Genomic DNA, 14,648 nt, shown 5'->3' with positions numbered 1-14,648 from the left:
TCCTTACTGGCAAAAAAGTGCCAGCTGTCCACATCGTCAACTCCCCCCCACACTCGTGTTCACAAAGCTTTTTTTTCCCTGGGTCTGCCGCACTCTGAGTAGATCTCCAACCACACAAAGGAAATGATTAGTTTCTATAGATACATTTCTGAATTTAATACCCATATTCACCAATTTGATGAGACAGCCATGCTGCTTGATGCACAATGGAGCGCAGGAGGAGTGCATGTGTCTGCGTGAGAGTGTAAAAGAGAGGGAGGGGGTCTCCATTTTAAATTTGGCAGACATCCCATCATTTAGGAAGGATGGAGACACTGCATGGCAGTCAAGAAAGAGGATGAGCACAGAGGATGGTACTGTCTGTTTAAGACTGAACTACTGCACATGCTTGACACAAAAATGATTTCTGTTAAAAGTCATTGATGTTTTGGTGTATTTATGTACCTTTACAACAGTGATGTTGATACATCTCATTAGAATTGAGCGCTTTTCTAAGTAGTAAAGTAGGTGCACTGCTTCCACCTGAGTAAAGATCTTCATTTTTAGGACGGATGGACACGAGTGCAGAAAAACAGGCTTTGACATGTCAGGTCAGTCAGATCAAAACTGAGATACTGGTTTCAAATCAGCAGCTTTCTTCCTCTTACTGGGTTGCTCCACTCAGCAACCATACACAGCCAAGGAAAGACTCCACTAGTGCAAATACTCTCCTCTGTGCTTTTTTATTAATAAAAGCGAAGCTTGAGTAGGTTAAAGGCTCTCACACTGCCCACTTCACTCTCCATCTCCTCCTATCCGACCGCAGAAAGCCGCCTGAACACATCAACAGTGAGGAGATTGGACAGCAACCCAACGTTGCTTCTCACAAGATGACAGAAAACATTTCCAAAGCTTCATGGGGGAAAAAAAAGCTACAAAACCAACATCTTATTTGGAATTAATTTCTGTTTCTGTAACACCTTCTGTCCCATTCCATGTCTAGGATGGTGCAAATCCCTCGCAGAGGGTGGTCAGTTTTACATATTGTATGTCACTAGACGGCTATAAAAGGATTTAACATTTAGCAAAGCATAATCCATTGCAAGGCTTTGTGCCTGCCTAAGCTGCACGCATCAAATCTGATTTCAAGACGGCTGCTGCCAGTGACCAAGCAGCAGAAACCTACACATACGCAGCTTATCACCTCAACAATAAGGAGAGTTGACAGATGGAAGTTGGTTGGTGAGGTGGAGGCTCTTACTGGGTGACACCGGGAGGTAAATTACAAATGAGTGCAGAGGCTGTCACAATCCAGTTGACGCTTTTTCCTCTTCTATACAGATCTAACAGCTCAGGTTTTTGTAAGAGTGTGTTCAGCATTCAAGCAACTTGGAGCATGTCAAATAAATTAAAGGAGAAGACGGGAAGCATAAATATGTCTTATCAACCTGACACGAGCTGCACTGTTTGGTCCAACGGCAAAACGTAAATATTCTATATTGCTATTGCACTGAGGAGGTAGACTTTGTTTTTATGACTTTGGAACGTTTATTGGCGTGATTGACTGCTTCCATTTTTTATTTCATATATACGAACATGCATACATAAACCCTTTTACAGCTTTTTACCCCCACATCATGTCAAGCAGGGGGCTGAAAAATACCCCACCTTCACCTGATGACAACTGGTGTTTGTTTCAGCAGAAAAAGTAACAAAAATAGGGGTCTATCTATAAATGGAGGATGCTCGGTGCCTATGAAAATTGCATTCTACTTTGCCGTATTTTTCGCAGTCAGGTGCACTTAATGCCTTAATTTCTTTCAAGGTACACTGCGTTCTGTCAACATGTTTAGTTGGCGGTTATTTTCTGAACCCACCAGGCATTTGACATGCATTCAAGAAGGCGCTTTTAGCATACTGCGTTCACACTGGACTATCGTTTCCCGATACTAGCGCATGCACTCACAGTAGGAAGAGGCTTAAGGCAAAATGTCGAAGCGGTGCAAATCTCATGAATCTTGTCCCAGGCTTTTTCTTTCACAGCTCTATTCCGATATATGGAAGACTTGGTGTCAAAGCATTCCGGCTAGGCACAATATGCAATACTTAATTCCTCCTCCATGATCAATTTTCAAATGTTTGGCATTTCCGTGAATGAAAAGGGATGCCATCCATACGTCGCAACCAAATCTGAGTCCCTGACCGGACATACTTCAAGTGGTTTAACTTTCAACGGCTTTTTTACTCTTTGTAAAACCTAAAAACGGACTTAAAAACTTGCGAAGCGGCACAGGAATGCCAGAGTGTTGAATGCGGAAGCCTGAAACACCCATTGACGTGCAATACATAGACTTTTCATTGTAATTGGTCGCTTGAGTACTTATTGTTGTGAATATGCAAACGCATCTTATGTCCAAATGTTCCAAACAAGGCTGGGAGTTAGCATAGTCACAGTGACGTTTGTTTTTAGCGATATCATTTTGGTTTCTTATATAATCCAAACAAGGTTGGGAGTTACAGGTATGAATACGCCAACGCTTAAAGCATGGTTAACATGTAGCGTGTTACAAACAAATTCTGGAGTTACTGTGAACTTAGTTATTAAAGTTTCTGAAGAAAGGATTTATCTCAGACTCCTGTTTTACTTTATGCCCCTAACAGTTCAGTGTGCCTTATATATAATATACATGACATAATTTAGAAAACAGTGCGCCTTATAATTCCTTCTATGGTGCAGAACATACAATAAATTAAACTTGTGAGTAAACTGAAAATTAAAAAAGTGTGTGAAAGCAAACACAATAGAATAACTTTTAGGTCTTAACATGGCAGGTAGCATCTACCACCATTTACACAAATACACAATGTGTTACAAAAAGATTAGAAACTGTGGTTTCCTGCAGCACGCTGAAGCATAAAACTATGTGCTCCATCAAAGTGTTGTTTTCTCTAAAAGCAAAAAAAGCTCTTGAGGATTTGCAGGATGACACCAAATTAAACAAACAAGCTAATCCAATATACTGGCTGTTAATACCTACATCATCTAATCCAACACTTAAGTGCAGGGTATAAGGTAGGAGTAAGTAGATAAGCAAGCCTAGCTTCCTTATATCAGTGAGTCTAGCACTCTACAGCTTAGAAACAGCATGTAAAGAGAGGTCCTTGTTTGTGATTGAGGAAATGGCTGCTTTTCGTTTCACTGTCTCCTCTGACAGAGTCAAGACTTTACACTGCAGCTCCAAAAACCCTGTTCAAGAAACTGGAGTACCTTTTGGCCCCAGAGGAGAAAGCATACTTTCAATGAGTCAGAGCGCGTCAGGACAAAATCATTATCATGGCTGTTGTCACGATCACATCATTTACTGAAGCACCACTTTGCTTTATTGACTTAGCTCAAGACAAAGCTTAGAGTGGGTTGTGGAATTGATTGTGTGATGCATCTGCCTGCAGCCTGGGGCGAGTGTTTTTGCTGATGATGCTTTGTAGAGTTTAGAAAAGACAACACTGGACAATCTGCAAGTCTTTAGCAGCTTATTGCTGCAAAAGGGACCTGGTATTTAAAAAGAAAGAATAATTCATCCAAGGAGTCGGTATGGTACAAGATTTCTGAAGTGAGTTTGGGAGCAGTGATGTCCTGTCAGGTTGGCTTCGGCCAGGAATGAAGGTGGATATGTCAAAAAATGCAGCTCACATGCATGCATACATAGTGTCATGTCTCTCATTACTAGAACTCACCTCCAGGTCTGTAAACAACATCATCCTCAGTTATGAAGGATGTGATCTCTCCGTTCTCTGTGCGCTCATAGCGTGACTTCTTTTTAGGCATCTTCTTTTTGCCCTTCTTGCCAGCCTCCTCGGCTGTGCCGCTGCCTCCGCCTGTGCTCCCGTTGTCGTTGTCATCATCGTCGCTGTGCTCGCTTTCTGCATAGTTCTTGGCCCCGCCTTCCAGCGTACAGCTCCGCCGGGGCCTGGAGCTCTCACTTTCTCGGTCGCCGCGGTCCCCCTCCTGCCGGCGGGACTTACCGGCCTCCCGTTTGTCCCGGTCCCTGTCTCTGTCGCGTTCTTTCTCCCTTTCTTTCTCTTTGTCGGCCGTCATGATCCGCCACGTGCCTTCCTCAGTCCTCTCACGGCTGGGCCTCCGTGAAAGGTAGACTGTGAGCCTGGGCTTCAGTCTTATGAATTTACCAATCAAATCCAGGGAAAATTCGGCCACACCAACAACCCCAGTGTTTCAGAAAAGCTGTGAATTGAGAGAGAGAGAAAAAGATGAGTCAGAAAGCATCGTCATTTTGTCACAAACATTACAGTTGATTCTACTATTATGGCATGAAAACACAAGATAAGCTCCTGGAAATGAGCAGCTGTGCACAAAGGTTTTTATACTTCAATATATTCTTAGTAACCCACTTCACAAGCATGTATGCTCTGGAGGCAACTAAGCATCATCAAACAAACATTCCCACTTTCTGCTTCAACCTGTAAGCGTTATTTCGTAGAAGAGCAAAAAAATGGTGTTTAAAGACAAACAAAAAAAACAACAAAAAAAAACAGACCGCTTGTAGGTACTACAACAATAAGCTGAAAAGCAGCTCTAAATGAATCAAGTAGTTCTGTATTGAGCAGACATGCAGCTTAGAGATCCTCACAGAATATGTGTCATTTTTACAGCTTAAAAAAGGAATGGACCCATTTTTCTAAGCAACAGAATGAACGTTGCATAAAGCTCAATGACAGAGTTAACAGGCTAACTTCTATGATCATTTGTTATGACACCAGGCTAAATTCTGCTTATCCTTATGTGTGACTGTGCATAATCTGGCTTACTGGACTGTAGCCTGCCTCAACCCTCTGCCTTGGCTGACAGTCACTGCTGTGATAATGTGAAGTGACAGTTCTGGAGGGAAAAGTATCGCAATCCGCTGGGTATGGGAGGGGAGAGGAATGAGGCAGAGCCAGTCACTTGCCATGCCTAGTTCACTGTCGCTTTCAGCAGTCTTCACCCAGCTATCACTTTTTCATGCCATGACAAAACCCTCCATAAACAGTGAAGTGAGTGAGGCTGAAACTGAAGCACTGCACAGGCCTGACATGCAGCAGCTACAAAGGAGGCTACTCATTTACTGCCAGTGTTCCTTCCAGCCTCACGGCAACAAATTAACTAGAAATAGTTATTATAGCTCCCTGAGGGATCAGACCAGGCAATCAGCACCCGCATTACCATGCTCATAATGGCAGGGTGGAGGAGGGAAGGTGAAAAACGAGGAAAGAATGGTGATTGAACTTGGGAAAGCAAAAAAAAAAACACAGCCGAGTGAAAATTGAACAGCATATCAGCAAGCGAGCAAAATGTACTGGAAGAGCCGAATCGACAAAGAGGAGTGTGGAAGAAACGCTCCTGGCTCAAACAAACAAACACAACACAGCACGCTGTACAACGGCGCTGCTCAGCAGCGGGGGCTGTCATCTCATGAGCAGACAGCGATTGACAGGGCAGCTGCTCTCGTCAGCTTCAACACAAACCCCGGGCCTGATTAAACTGCAGCCTCGTCACGGCCCCATTAATCACCTAATGACGAGTTACCACGGCGACCACTGGGCTGCCGGCGTATACACAGACAAGAACACATTAGTGAACAGAGAAGATGAAACGGGCTCTGGAGCGTTCTAACGGGTGTGTTCATGCAAGTGCACACACCTACAACCAACACATACCTGAGATGGTATGCAAAGACTAACAGTGTGGGCTCCTTCTGAGTGCCGTCTCCAAAATTATCTTTCTGACTCAGCAGCTGCAGGTACTACTAGGGAAAAAAATACTGGCAAAGGATATTATTTCATAAACCAAATAAAGCTTTTTGTATCGTATTCCTATGTTACAACATTTTAGTAAAACTATTAGATTTATTCTACTAAAAATGAGTAAACAGATCTTTGAAAATGTGCACTAAAATACTCACATGAAACCTACCCAATCCCTTAGTACATTAAATATAGCACAAAGGAGAAATCTTATTTAAATGTATTTAAACCTTTAAAAGATAATACATTTTGAATTTAGCATATGTTTGTGTTGAAAACATTGTATATGAGAACTGGACTGAGTGACCCCTCCCCCCAGGGTTTGCCAAACAGGAAATACCTGCTGAATGCAAGAAGGCAAAACCGCATAGACTTCTAATGTGGCCGTGGTGCAGTGGAAGGGCGGTCGACCCATGATCGTAATATTGCAGGTTCGATTCCCACCTTCCACGCCCATGAGTCGAAGTGTCCTTGGGCGCCTGTGTTTGGCAGCGCAGCGGCCACCAGTGTGTGAATGTGTGTGGGTGAATGGGTCAGTGACTGTAAAAGCGCTTTGTCCTTGTAGGTAGAAAAGCGCTTTACAAGTATACGCCATTTACCATTTACTACTGAGAAATAAAAAGCTATTACTCAGTCTTTATATTTGACAGAATAACCATTCTTGCTCTGCTGCACGTTTTTAAATTAGCTAAATACCCACTCCGATCATCTTTTGAGCCGTTTTAAAAACGTTCCCAGTGGTGTTTTTATTTTGATTTTGCAGATTCTTAGCCGAAATAAAAAAAAATAAAATACCTGTATTGTTTTTTAGGATAGTTACTGCAGAGCAGCAGTAGTTCAGCAGATGTTCACTACTTAGTTGCGGGCGGGACCGTTGGCGAGGAGCAACCCTGCCCCCCTCCCAAAATTGAAGGGCTGCATCCGTCCATTGCCGCGGCCTTCCTGTGCAACGTTGGCCGTGTCGTTGGACGAGATAATTCCAACCGTTGCATCAGGGAATGTCCTGTCGCCTTGCAACCGTGAGTCCCGAACAGAGGAGTAGTGAAACAGGCATGAATTTCAAAATTTTCCTGGCTCATTTGATCCAACTTTTAATCTTAGAGGTGTAATTATAAAAAGGTGTAATTATCTCTAACTTCGGGTCCCGCTTCACAGTCCGCCATTGTTGTTAGAAAATCTCAGCCGAAATGCATCTTGGGATATGGACAGCATAGAAAGATACACCAGATAAATCCTAAAGTCGGAAAAAAAAGAAGGCCGTATTCCGTTGGCCTTATTTGAAGGAGTCGTTGAATTTGGACGGCACTTGTCGCTGCGCTGTGACGAAAGCAGCCTTCAAATGCAGCCCAGGAAGAACGCAGGCCTCCAATTTAGACACAGCAACAGATTCTGTGTAGCCTGCTTTTAAGTGGCAGGGGTGTGTCCTTCTAAGAAGCTCACATGTAGTTGGTAAGAGTGGTTGCCATAGAAATGTTGACCAACCACAGCTGGCTGACGATTTCTGGTTTCAACATGGCGGTGTCTGTATCCCAGAAAAATGATGACTGCATCGCCTTCACACTCACTCGGTCCAGTTCTCTTAAACAGTCAATATTTAAAAGCTGAATAGAGTTTTATTTTTTAGTTAGGTGAACAAAATCTGTAAAAGCAGCGAGTGCGTTTAAAGCGATACCTGCGGGGAAAATAAAATATTTAAGAATTTTTTTGGCATTTGTGGGGAGAGAATAGGAAAGTGGGACACAGACGACCCAAGAAAACAAGGTGTTTAGTGGGAAGTGTGGCTTCTATGGGCGAGGAATAGTGCTGTGAAGGGGGGGTTGGGGATTCGTGAAGCTACTATGCATCAATCATGGAGTCACTGAAAGATAACAGCTGTCTTAAAGTAAGAAGAAATAAAAGAGGAGGCTGGGGCGGAGTCACTAGCAGCACCCAAACAACTATTTACATTAGTTCAACCAACATTTTGTGCAGATAATAAAAGCAGACTTTAATTCCAAACAACACACTCAAAAGAGAATTTGTATTTTGAAACACACGTTTAATTAAATCTATTTATTTTTATCTCCACTGCCTCAAAAATAACATGAATTCTATATTTATGGATGATCAAGAATGATCTTAGTGACTGATTAAAAGAGCCTGCAGAGGACGTACGTGTACATTCAGGAATAGAACCTTCCAACAAACAATTTCCATATTTTTATGATAACAGAGACACTAAAGTCATTTATTGTATTTTCAATAGGAGAATTATGAAGTAGCAAAATGTGATTGGCGAGGATTAAGTACTAGCTTTGCAGAGGGATTGAATAGAATACGCGCATGAATACAGATTAGAGCACAACAATGAATATATACACAAGGTTATTAACAATGAAGGCGACTCCAACTGATCCGAATAAAGCAGCCAGATCCTCAGCAGTGCGAGGATTGGAGCTGTGGCGATGTGGAGCTGCAGCAGGTTTTCGTCAGATCCAATCCATTACTCAAAGTGCTCTAATCTAAGCTGCCATCCAAGCTCTCCAGAAACAACAGCAGAATGAAAGGCTCAGCTGGAGGCAAGGGTAGGCCACTTCATGAGGGATTCTCTGTGGTCTCTGAACCCTGCCTGCTTTGTTTTACCTGGTGCGATTGTAGCGTGCTCTATTCTCAGAGGCCCTTTCTGTTCGAGTACACAGAGCAAAGTCACTTGTCAGCTCCACTTGTTTTTCCATGCACTGATGATAACCACACGGCTGGAGCCGTTTTCACAAAATGTCTATTTTTAGTGGACATCCGGCGGTAGACAGTATTGATGGGGGGGGGGGGGGGTGTCTGGCGTTTATTTAGACATCCTGGAATGAATCAGTGCTTTACAATAACAGATTTTCATGTGAAATTATTGAAGATGTTAATCACCGTACAGAGATAAAACCATGAAAACACAGTTTCTTTGTACGACTCAAAAACATTTAAAAGACTTCTCTGAACAACTGTCATCAAACTACACATTTAAAAAGCACCTCATATAATATAGACTGTTTAAACCAGGGGCCTGCAAGCTTAAAATCCAAAACGCTATTTGGTCCAGTTTGTTACTGAAAAAGCCCAGCAGGATCCACAATGCCCCTTTTGATATATACCGGTAGTTTAGAAAAAGACACTTTGTGTTTTTGTGTCCATTAGGCCTTCCTTTATAAAATACAGCTTTTAAATAATTGAATTATAACAGTATTTTTTTCTATATAGAAGTAATTTACCCACTTCTACCTTAAACAGCGCCTACAGGTTCCTTTCAAAATAAAATACACCCTGTGTCCCTCCTGCTGCAGCAGATTTACTTGAATTAAAAAAAAAACAAGAAAGCCAAATGAAACGTGGCATTTTTAATTCATTATTGACTATTTATTATAAACATAACATTGGCGTAGATTTCTTTTTTTTTTTTTTATACATGTAAAATGCTGTTATCTACTTTGCCTCTGAACAGCAAGTGGACACTATTGTGCAGCAGAAGTTCAGGATTATTGTTCCATACTATTGTTGGTTGGGTCTTCTTAAGGGGCTTCAAATGGCTTTCTCCCCCAGCTTAACACCAGATCAATCCAAAAGCCCCAGAATTTCAGAGTTTGTCACATCTTCTTTATTGTTGAAGCAAAACTCACTGCTGTTTCACAAGCATTGACTGCTTATATAGAGGCACAGCGGCTTAATACCAACCCTCAGGGATGTGTCACCCTTCATTTTCTTTGGAATGAGACTTTCTTTAAAGGATCTGAACCGAAATGTCACTCTGCACTACGACTATTGGTATTAGAACGCATGTAAACATGATAGTCAGCAGGGAATTTCACTAAAATCCAGCTTTTATTAGTTAAGTTTAATCAATACTTAGTTCATTATACTGCACTGCAACAAAAAAAGCAGTAAAAGAAAAGGAATTTCCTCTTACACCTCAAAAACCTCCAGCAGAGCCAGAAGTTGAAGTAACACAGTTTAATCATGCAGTTGCCAAGTAAATTATTCCTTCTGTTCAGCTCGACTAAAACTGACCTGTTCAATCTTAACAGTCATCCACTAACAACAGAAATAGCATGTATAAAGCAAAACAGTATGAATCTTATTTGCATCAAGTAACGGGTACATAATAAATATTTAGATAACATATATAATAATGATTTAACCCCCTCTGTGTTTTTTTCCATTAAATATGCAACATGGAAGGTCAAATGGAAAAGCTGAATGCCTGATGATCTGAAAATGACAATATCTCCACCAACTGAAGGGAAGTCTGACATATTTTGGTCAATAGGCTGATCCGTTCTCCATCCGAGTCAATCTGGAAAACGCAGCAGTCCAATAAAGCGCTCGTGCTCATCTGTAGTAGATTAAGCAATTAAATTGTGCGTGGAATTGTGGTAACAAACAACTGAGGCAGGAGGACATGAGGTAATGGTGAGCTCTTTCTGAATGTGGCCGTGTCTGTGAAAACCTTGAGCAGCTTTTTTCTCATTTCTTTTTCAAAGAGCATGAATAAAGTCTAACGCTCTAAAGGGTTTCTTGTATTCCTCACTGCTGGTAAGGGAGAGAAAAATGTTATTGTGAGTGTGTTATGCTGCTGAAATGCAAATTGACTGAGGTAAAGCTCAGGTCAGAAGAGGTGTAAATATTCAACGGGGGACAGACTGAAGCCTGGTTTGTTCCAGAGCACATCTGTTTCAAGTGCGTTTCAAAACATTTACCTTCCATCAAACAGAACAGAGCTCTGGCAGCGTGTGCAGACTGAGTTACATGACATTTATCAAACAGAAAGACGCTGTAAGAAGACTTAAAAGGGGAGAGGAAAAACACTCATTTAGATCCATTCCTCCGATAAAAAAAACTTTAGATTTTAATATCTGTGCAATAAATTGTCTACCACTTCCAACCATCCTGGAATCCCAGTTCTCCTGTTTCTGTGTGCCCATCCATCCATCTATCCATCCATCCATCCGCTTCAACAGGCGGACTAAATGAGTTTAAAATCCTGTAACATTTTTAAATTAGCTAAATACCCACTCCGATCATCTTTTGAGCCGTTTTAAAAATGTTCCCAGTGGTCTTTTACGTATGATTTTGCAGATTCTTAGCCGAAATTTAAAAAATAAATAAAATACCTGTGTTGTTTTCTAGGATAGTTACTGCACAGCAGCAATATTTCACCTCTTAGTTGCGGGCGGGACCGTTGGCGAGGATCAACCCTGCCCCCCCTCCCAAATGCTAAGAGCCTGGAGAAGGGCGTTTGTGGCCAACCAGCATATTCTCATCATAATAAATACATTTTCTTTCAAACAGCATTTTTTCATCTGCTCCTTATTCACAGTGATTTGAATAAACAAACACTAAAAAATAGACATTTTGAGCTTAATTTTCTGAACATAGGTCCTCTATAATCAGAAAAATGCAACAAAAACATGTTAAAAACATCATTTTCATCAAGTGGGTCTTTAAGTTATTTTGAGTCACTCCTGTTTAGTGTAAAAACGCAAGAGTGAAAGCTTAAATGTATGAGTTAATCGCCTCAATTACAGCAACAGTAAACTGACAGACCTGTCAGTTTAAAGAAGCATGTTCACTCTTAAGGTTTGACTCCTGTCAAACTGCAAATTCATGAATAAGTCTCATTTTAGTCCCAAAACTAATATATTTTTCAGGTTTAGAATCACAATTTGGACAAAAGAATCTGGACCTGGAAGAAAAGTCAGAGGAATTTAATGAAGGTTTTCCTATTTTTTTTTCCAGGCGCATTTAAAAAATGTAAACAAATAAACCAAATTACTGTTTTATTATGGATTTGAGGCATTTTACTGTCAGATTACTAACGTATTTCCTATCCAGACATTAAAAGGGGAGAAGAAGGAAAACAAACACCAGTTTGTACCAATTGTAAACAAGATCTAGCCCCGAGTAGAATAAAATAATTTTGTAATTCTCTGTTTTGTTACTCAGTTCGGTGGTTTAAGCTTATTTAAAACAAGAATAATGGAATGAATCAACCAATGATGCAGACAATAGTCCTAGGTCTTTGATACTTTTATGAATGGTCGGCTTCTTAAACTTCAGAAACTGTTAAAAAAAAAGAGTGAAAACGCTGCTGGAACAAGCAGGATCTGAACTCAGAGCTCCAGTATCCTCTGAGAACTGCTCATAAAACATGCAGTGCCAGGGAGCAGGCCTCTTACAGCGGTGGCATTTCACTGCACCCTGCCACAAACGCACATGGGCAGCCTACAAATACACACAATTAATTTTAAAGACTCAAGTCATCTGATCTGCATGGTTTACTGCTTCGACTATGAAGCTAGCACTTCCATCCCCGCCTAAATAGAAACATGGTGAGTATTTTACAGAAATGCTGACAGCACACTGCTGCTGCACAACATTAGTGTTGTGGAAAATTTGGGGAATGGAGGATGAGTTTTGAAGAGTGTACACAATCTGCAGATTAACTCATGTGTGAAACAAAAACTTGATCTTTAACTGGCGGCGTGTTATAACTCCAGCAAACCCAGCAACATTCAATCCACCCGTTCTTTACAGTTCTTTCACATTTTTAACTAGTTTATGAAGCAGTTAAAAACACGGCCGGGCAGCCACAGAGCTCAGAGTGCCTGCAGTCTGGTCGTCTTCCTCAAAACACGGGAGGAAAAGAGCTGTCTGCACTGCCGCACATAAGCCTCAGACATTCTTGGAATGTTAATGTTAGGCTTTGACCATGGCAGTCTCATCGACTTCCCTCTTGTCAAGAGGCCATTAATGACAATGAAAATAAACTTGACTTTTACAAATGCAACACTTGTCAGTGTACTTTCACACTTAAATCCACCGCTCTCCAAAAGGGAAAAAACATGATCACTTCAACAAAGTTCTAACATCTTAACAAATTGACTCAACAAAGGTGAAAATCTTTGGTCTTCAAAAGATCAGAACATCCAAAAGAAAAAAAGCATTTGCACTGTAAATTATCCAGAATTCAACAGTTTTTACATACCTTCAAATATTAGAACTAAAAGAAAATATGTGGAGTTATGCAGATTGACTATGTCTGGCTGCATTCATCTGAAAACAAAGAAAAGTCCAGAGCAGCACAAGTAAGAGCCGTCCCTTAACTGTTTGTTACGCCTCCTGCTCATCTTGAAATAAAGATATTTCTTCTCTTAAAGTGGGTTGTACTTGAAGAGAAAAAATAATTTCAGAGATAAAAAACAATGGTTTCATTGTATGCACATGACCTGACCCAAAAGGTCAAAGTATTGAGAACCCAGTATTACAGAAATGTACTAAAAGGCTTTGAAAAAAAGTAGTATTGTGTATTTTCAGTAATAAATATTTGAACATAAATATTTGAACAGGGGCTTTCACTTCAGATTGTTCAAGTACTCCCTTTAACTTTAGAGCGAGTAAAGGACTTTCAGATACAAATACTAATGAAATGGAACAAAATACTATCTTGTTGGAGTCCTATCTTTGTTCAGTATGTCACCAAAGGCTTCACTTATTCTCTTTTTAAGTTGAATTCCATTTAAAGTGCTTTCTAATAAATAATTCTATTTGAGTTTTCTGCATTGATTTTTGAACTAGTAAAGTGCAAATCTATGAAATTCTCCCAGTAGCTTTCATTGTTACTATGTATTTAAGAAAAAAAATCCTGATAAGCACAGCTGGCTTTTGTTTGGTGAAAATTAAAAAGGTGGCAAACTTGTAGACCTCCTGTAAAAATATCTGTAAGCACATGAAAAGGTACTTCTCTTTACTAAATTACTTTTTTCATCCATCTATGCAGACTTGTTAGTATTAAACCCGTCAGACACGAGGCTGCAGTCACATCCAGGTCTCAGAGTCCTTCCTTCAGGCTCTCCAGAGCTCGAAGGGCTCGTCTTAAAATAATTGCAGTGTTAAAATGCGCCTCGACTATAAAGAAATCCCTTACAGTGCAAGACCACACTGCACGGCCAGAGTTTCCACATCAGCAGAAATGTTTCAAACATGTGTATTTTAGAAACACAAACAAGTCTAAAGAAAAAAGAAAAAAACATTTTTTTATTCTAAAAAGAGAGATTTGTATTTATTTTGCATTTTAGGGCAAAGGAGTTGTGCTCTGTTATCTCAGTTAGGTATATCAGTTCAGGTTAGGGGAGTGTATTGGCGATACGATACGTATTGTGATATTGTACTGAAACACTTTTTTTCCTAAGAGTACTACTTAGAAAAAACTCTAACTGAATATTAATACAATAAAGAAATAAACTACTTGAATATTAATACATCTTTCATTGTAATAAAATTGAAAATTGTATTATATTTAATGATCAAAACATTACGCACTGAACACTTACCTAAACAAATTCCTAATGCTTTTATTTTGGTAACTTAAAATACATTTGTTCTTAAAGAGAATAGTCAACATTGTCTGATTTCCACATCAACATATTTTTAATTATAGGAAAAACAAATCAAATGAATGTGCCTTAACCAACAATGTTCTATAACTATGATTGAGGAAATAAAGTGCTGTTTATTTTGAACATATCTAAATATAGCTTCTCATGTAGTTTTTAAACGGTTTAGGAGCCTGAACTGTGCTTCAAAAATAAAGGGGAAAAACTAATTCTTTCCAGAAACAATAAAGTGTGATGAGGCAGCATGACAAGGTGAAGGAGAGCGCTTTATTGTGGATAAGATGCTTTATTTACATGACAGTCTGTACAATAGTTCCACTTTCTCATTCGCGGAAGTAAACACGTATTTCACCGCTCATCGTCACGACATTGGCCTTTCTTCAGAGCGTTGTACACATCACTCTGACTCATCAGCTCACTGAACTAGAATCTATTGCTGAGAGTTTCCACAGA

General features: G+C 40.2%; 1 protein-coding gene across 10 annotated transcripts in view; it reads right to left on the bottom strand.

The window, feature by feature from the left end:
- The window catches only part of rerea (arginine-glutamic acid dipeptide (RE) repeats a), a 145,841-nt gene that overhangs the window by 83,837 nt on the left and 47,356 nt on the right, over positions 1-14,648 (bottom strand). For all 10 annotated transcript variants that reach the window (XM_023956535.2, XM_023956539.2, XM_023956540.2 and 7 more), the window contains one exon: positions 3,715-4,219. In XM_023956535.2, the coding sequence (XP_023812303.1) occupies positions 3,715-4,075 (361 nt within the window). In that variant the 5' untranslated portion in view covers positions 4,076-4,219. The remainder of the gene's footprint in view (positions 1-3,714; positions 4,220-14,648) is intronic.

Source organism: Oryzias latipes, chromosome 7 (assembly GCF_053564925.1).
Source record: "Oryzias latipes strain Hd-rR chromosome 7, Olatipes_Hd-rR_3.1".
NCBI lineage: Eukaryota > Metazoa > Chordata > Actinopteri > Beloniformes > Adrianichthyidae > Oryzias > Oryzias latipes.
Note: the sequence above shows the minus strand (reverse complement) of the source record. Positions and strands in the feature narration are given on the sequence as shown.